Source organism: Ceratotherium simum, chromosome 13 (genome assembly GCF_057802395.1).
Source record: "Ceratotherium simum simum isolate JZ-2026a chromosome 13, ASM5780239v1, whole genome shotgun sequence".
Taxonomy (NCBI): Eukaryota; Metazoa; Chordata; class Mammalia; order Perissodactyla; family Rhinocerotidae; genus Ceratotherium; species Ceratotherium simum.
In genome coordinates, this window is record NC_141912.1 from 39903380 (window position 1) to 39921260 (window position 17881).

Consider the following 17881-nt stretch of genomic DNA (forward strand, 5'->3'; position numbering starts at 1 on the left):
GTATATACATAACACTTTCTTCAAAGAAATGTGTAGATGAAATAATTTTTTCTTTTTTTCCCTGAAAGATGTCGTAAACTTCCAAAAGGTCTTAAAGATTGGCAAGCTTTTTTGGATCTGAAAAAAAGAATTGATGATTTCAGTGAGTCATGTCCTCTGCTAGAAATGATGACCAATAAAGCAATGAAACAGAGACACTGGGACCGAATATCCGAGTTAACTAAAACTCCATTTGATGTGGAATCTGATTCTTTCTGTCTTAGAAATATTATGGAAGCACCACTCCTTAAAAATAAGGATGACATTGAGGTACATATTATAAGGTCTTATCAATCCTCCATTAAAGAATGTCTCCTTTTTCTTTTCTGAAAATTGTACCAAGAGACATTTTATTCGAGGGTATACTAATTGCCCTATATAATGCACCCCCAAAATTTGGAATGGTTTTGCAAAATAATGCTGTAACTCAAGGCGGTAATATGATTATTTGAAATATGTAGTTTTGGAAATCCTTAATCTATTCTCCTTGTCCTTTAACTACACTTTTATTTTTAAATAATTTTTTTTTATAATTTCATTTATTTATTTTTTCTCCCAAAGCCCCAGTAGATAGTTGTATGTCATAGTTGCACATCCTTATAGTTGCTGTATGTGGGACACAGCCTCAGCATGGCCGGAGAAGCGGTGCATCGGTGCGCGCCCAGGATCCGAACCCGGGCCGCCAGTAGCAGAGCGCGCGCACTTAACCGCTAAGCCACGGGGCCGGGCCCTACACTTTTATTTTTAAAAATCTATTTATTTCTGTATTGTGTTCTTGGTGAGTTCCTCAGAACATTTTCCAAATTTCTAATTCTATACTTTTCCTATTAGTCTACTAAATATTTTAAATTATTATATTTTTACTTTGCAAGATTTTTAATTTGTTCTTTTTCTTTTTTTACCTGTAGCGTTTGCATAGTATCTGTTTTTTTTTTTTTTTGTGTGTGAGGAGATCAGCCCTGTGCTAACATCCACCAATCTTCCTCTTTTTTTGCTGAGGAAGACTGGCCTGGGGCTAACATCTGTGCCCATCTTCCTCCACTTTATATGGGGCGCCGCCACAGCATGGCCTGCCAAGCAGTGCGTCGGTGCGCGCCCAGGGTCCGTACTGGCGAACCCTGGGCCGCCCCAGCGGAGCGCGCACACTTAACCGCTTGCGCCACAGGGCTGGCGCCATAGTATCTGTTTTTTATTGAGATGTAATTGACATATAACATTATATTAGTTTCAGGTGTACAACATAATGACTCGATATATGTCTATATCATGATTACCACAGTATGTCTAGTTAACATCCATCACCCCACATAGTTACAAATTTTTCTTCTTGTGATGAGAACTTTAAGATCTACTCTCTTAGCAACTTACATATTTACAATACAGTATTAAAACTATAGTTGCCATGCTGTACATTACATCCCCAGGACTTATTTATTTTATAACTAGAAGTTTGTACCTTTTGATCACCTTCACCCATTTCACCCCCAGACTCTGCCTCTGGCAACCACCAGTCTGGTTCTCCCTAGCTATGTTCTGGGCTTTTTTGTTTTTTTGTTTTTAGATTCCACGTATACGTGAGATCATACAGCATTTGTCTTTCTCTATCTGACTTATTTCACTTAGCATAATGCCCTCAAGGTCCATCTGTGTGGTTACAAATGACAGGATTTCCTTCTTTTTTATGGCTAATATTCCATTCTATATTTTATACCACATTTTCTTTGTCTGTTCATCCATTGATGTCTTGGCTATTGTAAATAATGCTGCAATGACTACAGAGATGCATATGTTTTTTTGAGTTAGTGTTTTGGTTTTCTTCAGATACATACCAAGAAGTAGAATTACTGGATCATTTTTTGAGGAACCTCCATACTGTTTTCCATGGTGGCTGCGCCAATTTACATTCCCATCAACAGTATGCAAGTGTTCTTTTTTCTCCACATCCTTGCCAACACTTGTTATTTCCTGTCTTTGTGATGATAGCCATTCTAACCGGTACGAGGTGATATCTTCTTGTGGTTTTGATTTGCATTTCTCTGGTGTTTAGTGATATTGGGCACCTTTTTATGTACCTGTTGGACATTTGTCTTCTTTGGAAAATGATATCTATTCAGGTCCTATGCCCAGTTTTTAATTGGATTGTTTGTTTTTTTGCTATTGAGTTGTGTGAGTTCTCTATGTATTTTGGATATTAACTCCTTATCAGACTTAGGATTTGCAAATATTTTCTCCTATTCAGTAGGTTGCTTTTTCATTTTGTTGATGGTTTCCTTTGCTGTGCAGAAGCTTTTAAGTTTGATGTTGTCCTACTTGTTTAATTTTGCTTTTGTTGCTTTGGCTTTTGTTGTAAAATCCAAAAAATCATCGCCAAGACCGATGTCAAGGAGCTTACCACCTCCATTGTCTTCTGGGAGTATTATGCTTTCAGGTCCTACATTCAAATCTTTAATCCATTTTGAGTTATTTTTTGTGTATGGTGTAAGATAGTGGTCCAGTTTCATTCTTTTGTATGTGGCTGTCCAGTTTTTACAGCACCATTTATTAAAGAGACTGTCCTTTCCCCATTGTATATTTCTGGCTCCTTTTTCATAAATTAATTGACCATATTTGTGTGGGTTTATTTCTGGGCTCTTTTTCTGTCCTATTGATCTATGTCTCTGTTTTTATGCCAATACCATACTGTTTTGATCACTGTAGCTCTGTAAAATAGTTTGAAATCAGGAAACATTAGGCCTCCAGCTTTGCTCTTCTTTCTCAAGATTACTTTGGCTATATGGGGTCTTTTGTGGTTCCATACAAATATTAGGATTGTTTGTTCTATTTCTGTGAAAAATGCTGTTGGAATTTTAATAGGGTTTGCATTGAATCTATAGATTGCTTGCATGGTGTGGACATTTTAACAATATTAATTCTTCCAACCCATAAGCATGGACTATTTTTCCATTTATTTGTGTCTTCTTCAATTTCTTTCATCAATGTCTTATAGTTTTCAGTGTACAGATCTTTCACCTCCTTTTAAATTTATTTCTAGGTGTTTTTTTTTTGGATGCAATTGTAAATGGGATTGTTTTCTTAATTTCTCTTTCTGATTGTTATTAGTGTATAGAAATGCAACTGATTTTTGTATATTGATTTTTAATCCTGCAACTGTACTGAATTTTTTTATTAGTTCTAACAGTTTTTTGGTGGCATCTTTAGGGTTTTCTGTATATAATATGCCATCTGCAAATAGTGATAGTTTTACTTCTTTCTTTCCAATTTGGATGCCTTTTATTTCTTCTTGCCTAGTTGCTCTGGGTAGGACTTCCAATACTATGTTGAATGAAAGTGGTGACAGTAGACATCTTTGTCTTGTTCCTGATCTTTGAGGAAAAGTTTTCAGCTTTTCACTGTTGAGTATGATGTTAGCTGTGGGTTTGTCATATACGGCCTTTATTATGTTGAGGTACATTCTCTGTATACCCACTTTGTTGAGAGGTTTTATCGTGAGTGAATGTTGAATTTTGTCAGATGCTTTTTCTGCATCTGTCGAGATTATTGTATGATTTTTATCCTGCACTGTGTTAATGTAGTGTATCACATTGATTGATTTGTGGATATTGAACCATCCTTGCTTCCCTGGAATAAATCCCATCATGATCCTTTTAATGTATTGTTGAATTCTGTTTGCTAATATTTTGTTGAGAATTTTTCATCTATGTTCATCAGGGATATTGGCCTGTAATTTTCTTTTCTTGTGGTGGCGTTGTCTGGTTTTGGTATCAGGGTAATGCTGTCCTCATAAAATGGAAGTTTGGAAATATTCCCTCCTCTTCTATTTTTTGGAAGAGTTTGAGAAGATTGGTGTTAATACTTCTTTAAATGTTTGGTAAGATTCACTGGTGAAGCTATCTTGTCTTAGACTTTTGTTTGTTGGGAGGTTTTTGAATACTGACTCAATCTCCTTCGTAGTAATCAGTCTATTCAGATTTTCTATTTCTTCATAATTCAGTCATGGTAGGTGGTATGTTTCTAGGAACTTATCCATTTCTTCTAGCTTGTCTAATTTGTGTACATGTAATTGTTCATAGTAGTCTCTTATGACCCTTTGTATTTCTATGGTATCAGTTGTAACATCTCTTTCATTTCTGATTTTATTTATTTGAGTCTTTTTGCTTTTTTTCTTGGTGAGACTAGCTAAAAGTTTGTCTGTTTTGTTTATTTTTTCAAATACCAGCTCTTAGTTTGCTTGATCTTGTCTTTTCAGTCTCTATTTCATTTTTTTCCACTCTGATTTTTGTTATTTCCTTCCTTATACTAACTTTAGGCTTTGTTTGTTCCTTTTCTATTTCCTTGAAGTATAAAGTTGGGTTGTTTATTTGAGATCTCTCTTGTTTATTAATGTAAGCATTTATCATTATGAATTTCCCTTTTAGAACTGCTTTTGCTGCATCACCTAAGTTTTGGTATGTTGTATTTCCATTTTCATTTGTTTCAGGGTATTTTTTGATTTCTTCTTTGACTCATTGGTTGGTCAGTAGCATACTGTTTAATCTTCATATATTTGTGAATTTTATAGTTTTCTTCTTGTAATTGATTTCTCATTTCATACTGTTGTGGTCAGAAAAGATGCATGACATGATTTCAATCTTCTTAAATTTATTAGGACTTGTTTTGTGGCCTAACCTGTGATCTATCCTGGAGAATGTTTCATGTGTGCTTGAGGAGAATGTGTATTCTTTTGCTTTTAGATGGAATAGTCTGTATATGTCTGTTAAGTCCATCTGATCTAATGTGTCATTTAAGGCCAATGTTTCCTTACTGATTTTCTGTCTGGATGATCTATCTGTTGATGAAAGTGGGGTATTAAAGTCCCCTACTATTATTGTAGTGTTGTCTATTTCTTCCTTCAAGTCTATTAATATTTGCTTTATATATTTGGGTGCTCCTCTGTTGGGTGCGTAAATATTTACAAATGTTATATTCTCTTGTTGGTTTGACCCCTTTATCATTATATAATGATCTTCTTTATCTCTTGTTATACCCTTTGTGTTAAAGTCTATTTTGTCTGTTATAAGTATAGTTACCCCAGCTTGCTTTTGATTTCCATTTGCTTGTAATATCTTTTTCCATCCCTTCACTTTCAATCTGAATGTGTCCTACATTTGAAGTGAGTCTCTTGTAGGTAGCATGTAGACATGGCTCTTGTTTTTTTATCCATTCAGCCACTCTCTGTCTTTTGATTGGAGAATTTAGTCTATTTACGTTTGAAGTAATTGTTGATAGGTATGTACTCATTGTCATTTTGTTAATTGTTTTCTGGCTGTTTTGTAATTCCTTTCTTCCTTTTTTCTTCTCTTGCTCTCTCTCTCTTTGTTATTTGATTATTTTCTGTAGTAGTATGCTTAGATTCCTTTCATGTATCTACTATAGGTTTTTGTTTTGTGGTTACCATGAGGCTTACATATAACAGATTTATAACAGCCTGTTTTATATTAATAACAACTGAAGTTCAAATGCATTCTAAAGCTCTACCTTTTTATTCTCCCCACCTTGTTTTGTTTCTGATGTCATAATTTACATCTTTTTATCTTGTGTATCCATTAAAAAATTATTGTAGTTGTAGTTATTTTTACTACTTTTGTCTTGTGACCTTCATACTAGCTTTGTAAGTGTTTAACCAAGTGCCTTTACAACATTAGATTATTTTGAATTTTACTATATGTTTACCTTTGCCAGTGAGATTTATACTTTCACTTATTTTCCTGTTACTAATTGGTGCCCTGTTGTTTCAGCTTAAAGAAGTCCCTATAATATTTCTTGTAAGGCCCATCTAGTGGTGATGAACTCCTTTAGCTTTTGCTTATCTGGAAAACTCTTTATCTTTCCTTCAATTCTGAAAGACAGTTTTGGTGGGTAAAATATTCTTGGTGGCAGTTTTTTTCTTTCAGCACTTTGAATATATTGTGACAGTCTGTTCTAGCCTGCAAAGTTTCTACTGAAAAATCTGCTGATAGTCTTCTGGGGGTTCCCTTGGACATAACAAGTGGTTTTTCTCTTGCTGCTTTTAAGATTCTCTCCTTGTCTTTAACCTTTGACATTTTAATTATAATGTGTCTTGGTGTGGGTCTCTTTGTGTTCATCTGATTTGGAACTTTTTGGGCTTCCTATATCTGGATGTGTGTTTCCTTTCCCAGGTTAGGGAAGTTTTCAGCCATTATTTCTTTGAAGAAGATTTCTGCCCCTTTCCCTCATCTTCTGGGATTCCTGTAATGTGAATGTTGGTCCACTTGATCTGTCCCATAAGTCCCTTAAGCTTTCCTCACTATTTTTCTTTTTTTTTTTTTCATTTTGATGCTGTGATTGGGTAAGGTCCATTGCCCTGTCTTCAAGTTCATTGATCCTTTCTTCTGTTTCACCTAGTCTGCCATTGTATGCCTCTCTTATATTTTTCAATTCTGTTATTGTATTCTTCAGCTCTGTAACTTCTATTTGGTACTTTTAATATTTTCTACCTCTTCATTGAAATTCTCACTTTGTTCATGCATTGTTTTCCTGAGGTTGGTGAGTATTTTTATGACCATTATTTTGAACTCTTTATCAGGTAAATCACTAATCTCTGTTCTTAAGGTCTTTTCCTGAGGTTTTATCTTATTCTTTCATTTGGACCATATTCCTTTGTTTCTTCATTTTACTTGACTCTCTCTGTTGGTTTCTATGCATTAGATAAAACAGCCACCTCTCCCAGTCTCTAAGGAGTGGCCTCATGTAGGAGATGAACTTTATCATTCAACCCTGTCCTAGCTCTTGGTTATCTCTGAAACCTTTGTGATTGTCCAAGCAGTCTAATTTATACTTCCTGGCTCCCAGCAGTTGAGGGTGTGCCAAGACCTGTCAGTGTCCCAAAGTGGAGAATATCAGTCAGCATTTAGATTCAGACTGATTGGAAACCAGACCCTCAGGCAGCAGCTTTTGAAATACACAAATATACCTCTTTGGGTGGGTGGGGGGAACACTGAGAGATGGACATTTCTGTCTGCTCTCTCGGCAGACAGAACCCTGGGGTGATAACCAGTTAAGAACTATTTCTTTGTTTGCTACTATCCTGTTGAACCCATGAACACAAGCCCCACTGGCCACCAGAGTCAGGCCATCCAGGGATTTGTCCTCTGGGTGGCAGCAACAAAAGTTGGGCACCAGTTGTGTATGCAAGCTTCTTTCTCAGAGACACCAGTGCTCTGGAGCATGGCAGAGGAGAGTGCAAAGATAGTGTCAGCCCTCCAAGGTCTCTGGAGAGGGTTACAGTTGGCCCATAGATGTGTGTTTGGTTAGAAGCCTACCCCCTCAGGCTACAGCCATGAAGATAAGCTCTGCTGCACCCGGGGAGTAACCAGTTAAAAAGTCATTCTCAATTTGTTACAGTCCAATGTGACCCTCAAACATAAGCCCCACTTGCCACCAGAGCCAGGAAATCAAAAGGCATCCCCTGGGTGGCAGCTGCAAAAAACCAGGGCACTGGACATGTGCACAAGCTCCTTTCTGGGAGATACTGGTGACCTAGCATGAGGCAGAGGGAGAGCACAACGATGGTGCCTACCAGCCTCTGTCTTTGGAGAGTATTTCAGTAGGCCTCTAGTTGTATGTTAAATTAGATGCCTGCCCCTCAGGCCAAAGCTTTAAGATAAGCAAATAGGCCACTTTCACAGAAAGATTGGGTGCTTTTCAGTCTGTTGCCTCTGTGCTGCACCCTTGGGTGTAGCCAGATGAGTCTACACAGAGCCCTTTAAGAACTCTTTCCCAGTTTGCTATAGCCCTGTGGGTCTCGTGGATACAAGCCCTGTTGGCTTTCAAAACTAGATGTTTTGGGGGCTCATCTCTCAGGTGTAGGTCTTAAAAGTTGGGATGCCAGATGTGGGGTTCAAACCCTTGACTCCTCAGGGAGAAGCTCTGGTTTTTGGGTTCCTTCTGGATTGTGGGTCCCTGCACCAGGGATGGGGTTTATGGTGAGATTGTATCTCATTTTCTCCTACCAGTTTCAGTGTGGGTTTTTTCTCATTTGCTGGATGTGTAGGAGTCGCTCCTACACATTTGTTAGTTTTTGGATTTCTCTCAGAGGAAACTGTTATGTAGCTATGGATTTGGTGTGTCCGTGGGAGGAGATGAATTCAGGATCCTCCAATATCACCATCTTGAACTGGAGCTTGGTTCTTTTTCTTTTGTGGCCACCTGTTCTTTTCTCATTTCTCTGTTTGTTTTATTTTTTCTGTCCTTTTTATAGATTCTTAGATCTATAGATTTTTAAATCAATATATATTCTCAAATATTTTATATGTTCTCAAACCTATAAATCTCAAATCTATAGAGTCCTTCCTATATCCCTTTGAGCATCCTAAATACCATTACTTAAAAATTTTTTAGTATGGAAAATTTCAAACAGAAGTAGAGATCCTCTTACTTCAACAATTATCAACTCATCGCCAATATTATTTCATCTATACCTCCCATACTCTAACAACCCCAGATTAAACATAAAGATTTTTTTTTTCAGATTGCTTTATAAAATTAATTTCACCTGGACTGAGTTTTTACTCTGATTGTATTTTATGTTGGCTATCCCTCTGACTGTTAGATTTTTTTCATGGGTTTTGTAATTTTTATTTTTGAGAGGATTCATTTTGAATGGCAGACTTTAAAAAAATGTGGCTTTTATAATTTGTTAAATTTGTTTTCTCTCCTTCTGATTCTTAGCCTTCCTTGTGTGGTGGTTTTGTGGTTTCTCCCCCTTACCCCCCATCTCCCCTGATCCCCAAGTCCAGAGCCAGGTGTTACAGCAGTGGTTTACATCCTCTGTTCTGCTGTGGTGAGGCAGATCCAGGCAGAGCTGACCTGTTTCTGGTCCTGGTTGTGGGGCTGTGTCCGTGTCACCGCATCCCCCAGGTCCATAGCTTCATTTAGTCTAGTTGCCCAGATGGCAGCTGGAGGCAGCCTCCTTCCGCAGTGGAGGGATCTGGACCTTGCCCCTGATGCTGCCTCTCCTATAGACCACTTTCAGTCCCTTCTGTCCCACAGGAACCGAGGATTTGGCCCCCACTCACCAGAGCCCGCAGGCCTGGGTTTCAGCCTCACCCACCGGTCGGCATATCTTCTCCACTTCTGGTTCATGGCAATATTTATCATGTTTTTAAGCCTGGATATATTTGTCTTTTACTTTCTCTTTTTGTATTTTATCCATTATTCTATGTTTTCGGAGGTGAGGAACTGTACCACATGACCAGAAATCTCCCATATATTTGGTTTTGAGTTTTCTACCTCTCCCCTGCCTTTTTTTTTTTTTTTTGTGAGGAAGATTGGCCCTGAGCTAACACCTGTTGCCAATCTTCCTCTTTTTTCTTGAGGAAGAGTGTTGCTGAGCTAACAGCTGTGCCAATCTTCCTCCACTTTGCATGTGGGATGCCACCACAGCACGGCCCGATGAGTGGTGTGTAGGTCTGCACCTGGGATCCAAACCCTCGAACTCTGGGCTGCTGAAGCGGAGAGCACGAACTTAACCACTATGCCACCAGGTTGGCCCCTCCCCTGCCTCTTTTTAACAACATATGTACACCAAAAGTTTGTTTTCAAAGCATTTTTTGGTCTTATTTATAAATGTTGTTCAAATACTATTGAAGGAAACAAAGAGTTAAAAAATTTTGGTGACCATCTCATTCTTGTAAGTAGGTGTTTACACTTTAGAATATAGCCATTCATAGGCTGTGCTTTGAAAACTTCATTTTACAATTCCAAGGAACTCTAGGATTCAGTTATTAACTACTTGTTCTCCAAAACAGATTCTCAGTGCTGTCTACCCCAGTACATCCTGTTTGCTCTGACCCACAGGCTCTGCTATTAGCCAAGCTGGATTCCTACTGTTACTGGATTCACTGCCCCTAAAGGCAGCCTTTTCCCTCCTGTAGAATGTCCTCTCTCTCCCCCCGTTGGAATCCCACTGGCTCTCGGATGCTCCCTCCTCAGTGAAGCCTTTCCTCCTGACCGCAGGCAGAAGTCATTTCTCCCTCCTCAGAGCTCACAACAGTTCACACCACTCTTACAAAAGTTATCACACACTAATTTGTATAATAATTATTCGTGGAAATACCTTGCACCTTTAAATTCCTTCTCATCTCTGAGATTCTATGATTCAAAGTATGAAAATAAATTGAGGAATGGTGGGGGGAAAATACCTTACTTTTATTTTCCCTTGTGAGACTGTCACATCAAGGATTCTCAGAAAAAACAGGAAAATCCATAAGAAAAAAATATAATTGCTTTTTTAAGCAAATGAGATATTCATATGAGGACCAGAACAGGCAGGAATATAGCAATGTTTATGTGTTACTTTAAAGAGTTGAAAAGACTCTCACATATATTCTCATTTGCTTCTCATAGCAAGCCACTGAGATAGAGCAGCTGTGATTATCTCCATTTTGGCTGAAAAACTCCAATTAAAAATATAATCAAGAAACATAATGATTTAAGTTCCATTATCTCATGTATATGGTACAGAAAAATAATTAGTAGTCAGAATGTCAGAAGATTCTGGTTTGAACTTGCAACACAATGATCTTGAGCCTCGGTTTTCTTGGCTGGAAGATGACACATGACTTCTAGGTCCAAGCTAAAACATTCTATGATGTTACAATGCCCTTAATTTGTAATTGAAAATGTCGTGACATATTCTTTTATTTCCCCCTGAAGGATATTTGCATATCTGCCATTAAGGAGAAGGATATTGAAGCCAAGCTGACTCAGGTGGTTGAGAATTGGACCAACCAGAACCTGATTTTTGCAGCATTTAAGGGAAAAGGAGAACTCCTGCTCAAAGGAACTGAATCGGCAGAAATTATCACCTTGATGGAGGATAGTTTAATGGTCTTAGGTTCCTTGCTAAGCAACAGGTAATTTTATAATTTGGGGGGAAAGTTTTAATTGGTATTGAGGGTTATATAATACTGGGTAAAAGCCCAGTTTTGCAGCTGTAGCATAACACAAGATTCTGACCTAAAGTGCTAACTCTTACCTGTCCTTACATATTTCCCTAATAATCATGGCCTCCATCTCGTCTTTTATGATAGTTGTCTCCCCTTCCTATTTTTCCTGGTGGGCCCCATCATAATTATTCTCCCTTGGATTGACAGCTTATCTCCTGAACATCTTGGCTCCCCGCTGAGATGACCTTTCCATTTTTTCTTCTTTCTCTTTCATTCCTCTGATTTGTCATCCTTGTCCTCCTTTAAACCTGCTCAAGTATTTACCCAGTGGCCCAGAAACAGTGTACTGGCAAGATATGAAGGGAATATACCATTAAGAGCTTAGCACTTACACACTAGCATTTTTTATGGTGAAAAGTGGTGAATCTGTGCTGGGTCTGCTGTGGCCTAAATGAGCCAACCTGTCCATAATTGGACTATTGAACCAGCTTGAAGGTGACTGTAATCTCAAGAGCAGCTTTAGGAAATGGGACTCAGTCAGATTGTGTACTATCTGGTCTTGGTCTGAACATTAGCAACCTTTAATCCCCTACCTGACTATGCAGTAATTTTCAACTGTTCTTCACCCTAACACCCTAAGAAATATATCACAACCCCATCATTAACAGAGGTCAATGTCTAGGGTCCATGGAGCTTCTAATACCCCTTCTCCAGGTTGGGATCCCTGGTTAATGAATGACATCCTGCATGACCTCTGGCCACAGAGGCAGTCTTGTATTTGGATAATGTGCTAATCCACAAAGTTCCTACTTCTGGGAGTTCTTGGTTGAACTTGCTGGAGTTAAGATCCTAGGGTGCATCCTCTGCTTTCAGGGAATCTGGATAATCCTGGCAAAGTTGACCATAGGATATTCAGTGGTTCCTAGACTTCACAGGCTACTGCTTTCTCATGGTTCATTGCAAATTTTGCCATCCTGATTTCTTGAATGATGACCTCTTGAAGAAGGGCTTAGATTCACCTGAACAGTGTCTGTGGCCTGGCCAAAAAATTCGGTATCTGAAGGCTTTCTTAATTTCATACTTAACTTACATATAACCTGATTAGTATAGTACCTATTTATACTGCTAGTAAACTCAATATTGAGGCCTTGCTAGAAAGAGTGTAAGGATATCTAAGAAGTCACAATACTTTGGGAGATTCCCCTCCTAGAGAACGTTGCAACACCAAGTGGATCCAGAAAGCCTCTTCCAGAACTAACCACAGACTGGTCTTTAGCAGTCAGTGCCTGCTGGATCTCTAGGGCCACGTGGACGTGACTTCAGAAGGAAATTGTACATCTCCACGGGTGAGACTTGACTCTAGATATTGCCTGTATTGTGACACTTTCCTGGTGGATCCCTGATTCCATGGGGCTCCATGGGCCTTCCTATTGGTCATGACAGGTTCCAACATGCAAAGTTGTGCAGTGCAGGTATCTGCCCAAAGGACAGGAACTAGTTATGCTAGATTTTATTTCAAATTTCCTTTTTTTTTTTTTTTTTATAATTTTATTTATGTATTTTTACCCCAAAGCCCCAATAGGTAGCTGTATGTCATAGCTGCACATCCTTCTAGTTGCTGTATGTGGGACGCGGCCTCAGCATGGCCAGAGAAGCGGTGCGTCGGTGCACGCCCGGGATCGAACCCGGGCCGCCAGCAGCGGAGCACGCGCACTCAACCACTAAGCCACAGGGCCGGCCTCAAATTTCCTTTTTCATGTTGGGAAGTTGTACACCATCAAAGATGACTGTTTTTTTCCCCTGTGCAGGACCATTTTTGGCCCCAAATATGTAGGTGCTTCAACTCTCTGAAATACCCATCCATACTGTCTTGGTCTGCAAGTCTTGATTTTGAAAATGTTTTTGGCATATTGACTGCCTTTCAGCTCTAGGCTAGTATAAATTGGGTGTTGAGAAAAAAAATGCCTCTTACTGCCTGAACAACTCACCTACCTCCTTGGAGCAATTTTTGTACAACTCCCTTTATACCTCCATGTATAATATAGGCTTCCAGAGAAATTATGGGTTGTACTCAGGCATCAGACTCTACCCAGAAGAACCCCAATCTATTTGTAAGCACCTTCAAGTCACCTTGTCCTGGATCAAGAAAAATTTTAAGACACTAGTCAAGAAGTGCTGCTCACCAGGAAATGCCTCTATATCACATCAAAACTACTTGCCATTGCCACAAACTGAAGTTAGCTTCTTAATCCAACTGTAGGGTATTGGGTCTTTACCCAGTATTTTCCCATCACTTCCTCCATGGCATCCACTCCATTTCTTGTCTTTCTTAGCTGTGCCCAGATTTCTGGACACCTTGTGTGCTCTTGAACCCTTCAGCTAGTCCTGATGGTGAGAAAACAGGAACCATGCTATTTTGGGGTAGCTGTCCTGGATCTCTAACACTGCGGAACCTAGGCACAGTGCCTGGTGGAATTAGCAGTTTGTGAGTGGGAAGAGCACATCTGTAAGTGGACGTCAGAGCTAAAACTTGACCCTGGCCTTGTGGTAATGGTTCCACAGACCAGTAACAAACGGTGTCCTGTGTGTTATTCTCATTGGCAATCTCCACTTGGATTTGGTTTGCAGAAGTCTTGGAAGACTATCTTGTTCCTTGTTTTCTCTTTACTCCCGGAAGCAACCAGCACAATTCCTTTGCTGGACCTCTGTGGCCTAAAACTTGGCCCATTTTCCTAGTCTATGACTGATACATGGAAACAATAAGTGAAATCACACTATAATTATATTAATTGAGTTTTATTCATAAAAAGCAAAAATCTCATTAGCTGTATGAAATTTATTAGGAACTGCCTTTTAGAAAAAAACATTCATTTCCAAGGAAATGTTGCTCCTGTAATTTACTTTTGTTAGCCCATACTATTTTCTAAATCTTCCTTAAAATATAATATTTTTTCATTCTTACTTTTTAGATATAATGCTCCATTTAAAAAAAATATCCAGAACTGGGTGTATAAACTGTCCACTTCCTCAGATATAATTGAAGAGTGGCTAATAGTTCAGAACCTTTGGGTTTATCTTGAAGCTGTCTTTGTAGGTGGAGATATTGCCAAACAGCTACCTCAGGTAAATATAGTTTTTAAACTACAGATAGAATAATGTGGTGTGTGTTGTCTACACGTGTCTGTAAAAGTGTTCACAAAGACATATGGTCATGTTTGATTACTTACACCGGGGGTTGGCAAACTATGGCCAACTTGCTTGTTTTTGTAAATAAAGTTTTATTGGAACACAACCACCTCCATTCATTTATGTTCTGTCTCTGGCTACTTTTGTGTTACAACAGCAAAGTTGAGTAGTTGTTAAGTAACAGACACTGTATGGCCTGCAAAGCTTAAAGTGTTTACTATCTGGCCCTTTCCAAAAAAAGTTTAAAAAAAAAAGTGACCTTTGATTTACATGAACAGAAAGAAGAAACTCACATATTTTCAAATCTCCAGGTTCTCCGAAGATGTGATGTACATTCAAATATGATACTATTAAATTATAGTAGTTCATCTCTTCCAAGAATTAGCCTTATAACATTTCTCTGAGAGTAGAATTAAAGTTAATCTGTATTCTGTAAGTGCGGGTTAACTATTAGTAAGTCGACTAATAGTAGATCAAAAACATACTGTGGGGCAGAGAAACTTAGGCTTAGAAGCCTGTAACAAAATCTTTAAAACAGCTTTATTAGGGCCTTTTAAATAAATGCCAGTAACTTACTAATAGCTTTATTACTATGAAGGTAACTTTCCTCTTGTAAAAATTAAACCTGATCTTCTTGAATTTCCATATCTACAGGATCTCTATCCATGAAAAATCAAGGATAAAAGGGTTTTGAAAATGACCGATTTCCCTTTGTAACACGTTTTTAAAAAAATAAATGTTTTCTTTTTAATCAGAAAGTTGCATTTTTTTTAAAAAAAGTACTTAAAAGTTTTAAAAGAGGCAATATTATGCCAATTTCTAGAGGTATTTTTGCAGTTGAATACAAAGCTTAATATCATACATAGTAAATAGAAAATTTTCATTTGCAAAAATGTAAATGACGCTTTGTTTTGGGTTTTTATTGTTTTTTCTTTTTCTTTTTCCTGGGGTACTATTGAGCTGTAATTATTCCAAGGATCCTGAGATCAAATTATTTTCATGCTTCTTCAGTTTGCTCGTCAAACCAAAACACCTGGGGTGCTGAAAGCCTAGATTTCAGCTTTAATTTGATAGCTCTGCAAATTAATCATGTGACACTTTGAAAAATGTATTAAATGTAAGAAAACAAATAAGCGATAAACCCCGTTGTGATAAAGCAGCATTTCAATAAGCAGTTTTATGACTTTGGATTTTTGTTGTTCAGAGTTAATTCAGATGGAAAAAAATTGCTCCTTTAGATTATATAGCGTGAGACTAATGGAGGCTCGTTTGAAGAACTATAGGAAATTCCGAAGTGAAGACTTTGCTTTATTCAACTATCCAAATGCTAATTTTTACTAACTATGGATTTTTTTTTTTAGGAAGCAAAACGTTTTCAGAATATTGACAAGTCGTGGATAAAGATAATGCAGCGAGCTCACGAGAATCCCAATGTGATTAGTTGCTGTGTTGGAGATGAAACTATGGGGCAACTTTTACCTCATTTACACGAACAGTTGGAATTATGTCAGAAGTCACTTACAGGGTAAGAGGTTCATTTTTAAATTATCTATCATTTTATATGTGACAGTGTTTTATCCCAAACAAGTTAATAGTATTGACTGCATTTCTGGTTTGGTAGTGATGGTTGAAGTGGCAATAGGAATTTAACATTTCACATAAATTTAATTTTTCTGCAAAAAAAAGAAACCTTCAACTTAGGAGTGGGTGAGCTAAGGCATTGTATTAGTTTTGTAGGGCTGCTGTAAGAAATTACCATAAACTGGGTGGCTTAAAACAACAGAAATTTATTTTCTCACAGTTCTGGGGGCGGGAAGTCTGAAATCAAAGTGCCAGCACATTCTGAAGGCTCTAACGGAGAATCTTTCCTTGCCTCTTCCAGCTTCTGGTGGCTTTGGAGTTCCTTCGCTTGTGGCCACATAACTCCAATATGTGTCTCTGTCTTCCCTTCTCCTCTTCTTCTTCTTCCTGTGCATCTTTTATGAGGACACTTGTCATTGGATTTAAGGCTCACCTGGATAACCCAGGATTATCTCTTCTTGAGGTCCCTAACTTCAATACATCTGCAAAGATATTTTTTCCAAATAAGGCCACATTCACAGATTTCAGGGAATAGGACATGGACATATCTTTTGGGAGGCTACCATTCAACCCACTACAGGCATGGAGTAGAGATCTGCACTAAGAGAACAATTAACCAGACAAATTCCTGGATAATTTTCTTAAAAGGCAGTTTATTCTCAATTTCTATTTGAAATAGGATAATGATATGTCCTGGTTTGTCCAAGTTTATGCCTGTGTCTTGGCTTAATGGTTAGTTGTACCCCCTTTCACTCTCAAAATGTCCGGGTTTGGAGATAAGTTATGTGTTCTCCCTGGGTTTAAGCCGTGAGATTCACAATACTCTTAGAAAAGTCGCAGGAGGGCTCTTGATGAGAAAGATGACAGATGATGGGCAGGCTTGCCCTGAATCCCTTTCTTCTTTCCACTTGTTTTCCCAAGCATGGTCAGTGGTGGAACATGGACTTTGGTTCTAACCAAACATTTCGGAGGAAAATGGGAAATGACTATAAGTGTTTGCTATTGTCTTATTGAAAATGTTAGTGATTGTATCTTTGCTAAAAAAACCCAAAAATTAATAATTCAGAAAAAATCATTTGGTAACATGACTTTATTTAAAGGTATTTGGAGAAGAAGCGATTACTATTTCCAAGATTCTTCTTTGTATCTGATCCAGTTCTCCTGGAAATTCTTGGGCAAGCCAGTGATTCCCACACCATACAGGTATAATCTAAAATCTATTACCTAAATCGTTTTTTTCCATGGCATACATAATCAATAATAAAAATGCAGTTAACATCATAAAAGTGCAGGCAGGAAAGAAGAGTATCAAAAATTATGTTGATTATAAAATATCCTATTTACTGTGTATTCAGAGCCCATCAACCTGAGGCAACCAGTCACTCACCAGCTGGGTGACTTTGGCCAGCTTCTTAATTTTTCTGTGCCTCAGTTTTCTCATCTCTAAAACTAGGATATTAATGGTTCCCATGTTATAGAATTGTCATATGGATTACATGACATAATGCATTTAAAAGCATCTGGGACACAATATGTGCTCACTAAATATAATTCATTATTATGAGTATTTTAATCTAAATATTCTAGGTCAAATAGGGATTGTGGTTTGGATTTGTCCTTTTTTCTCATCCAGAATGTTTCTCAAATGCTTTTAGCCATTTCCGAGGGCAATACTTCCAGAAGAAAGAGAAAAACTATAGAGAACTGGGCGGAGGAGGCAATGAAACACATCGCAGGGCTGTTTATGTTTGGGAATCTGGGAAACAGCTAATAATATCTTCCTAGTTCATTTTCAGGAAGTTGTAGGGTTGAGGAAAGAGAGGAGGGAAGTAAAAGCTGCATCAGGCAGGGATAGAGCCAAGAGGGAGGGCAGGACTGAGCTGTCTCTGGGAGGGAAGAGGACAGGGACCGTATGGTTCAGTCTCCATCTGGACGAAGGCGATAGTCATTACTCCAATCTCCATAGCATAAGAGGGGCATTTGCAAGATTTAGAGGAAACATTCTCTAGGGCTGGATTTTAAAAAGTGGGCCTCCGAGTCAGTCAAGGGTTAAAGCAAGGGTTAAAGCTTTTTTTTTGAAACAATGAAGTAAACTCTTAAGTGTCTACAAATATAAAAAATATTAAGGC

At 38.2% G+C, this 17881-nt stretch overlaps 1 protein-coding gene across 1 annotated transcript in view; it reads left to right on the forward strand.

Moving 5' to 3' along the window:
- The window catches only part of DNAH8 (dynein axonemal heavy chain 8), a 290688-nt gene that overhangs the window by 102884 nt on the left and 169923 nt on the right, over window positions 1–17881 (forward strand). Inside the window, exons 32-36 of the mRNA XM_014782746.2 lie at window positions 69–309; window positions 10753–10952; window positions 13955–14108; window positions 15533–15696; window positions 16853–16955. Of these exons, the coding sequence (XP_014638232.2) occupies window positions 69–309; window positions 10753–10952; window positions 13955–14108; window positions 15533–15696; window positions 16853–16955 (862 nt within the window). The remainder of the gene's footprint in view (window positions 1–68; window positions 310–10752; window positions 10953–13954; window positions 14109–15532; window positions 15697–16852; window positions 16956–17881) is intronic.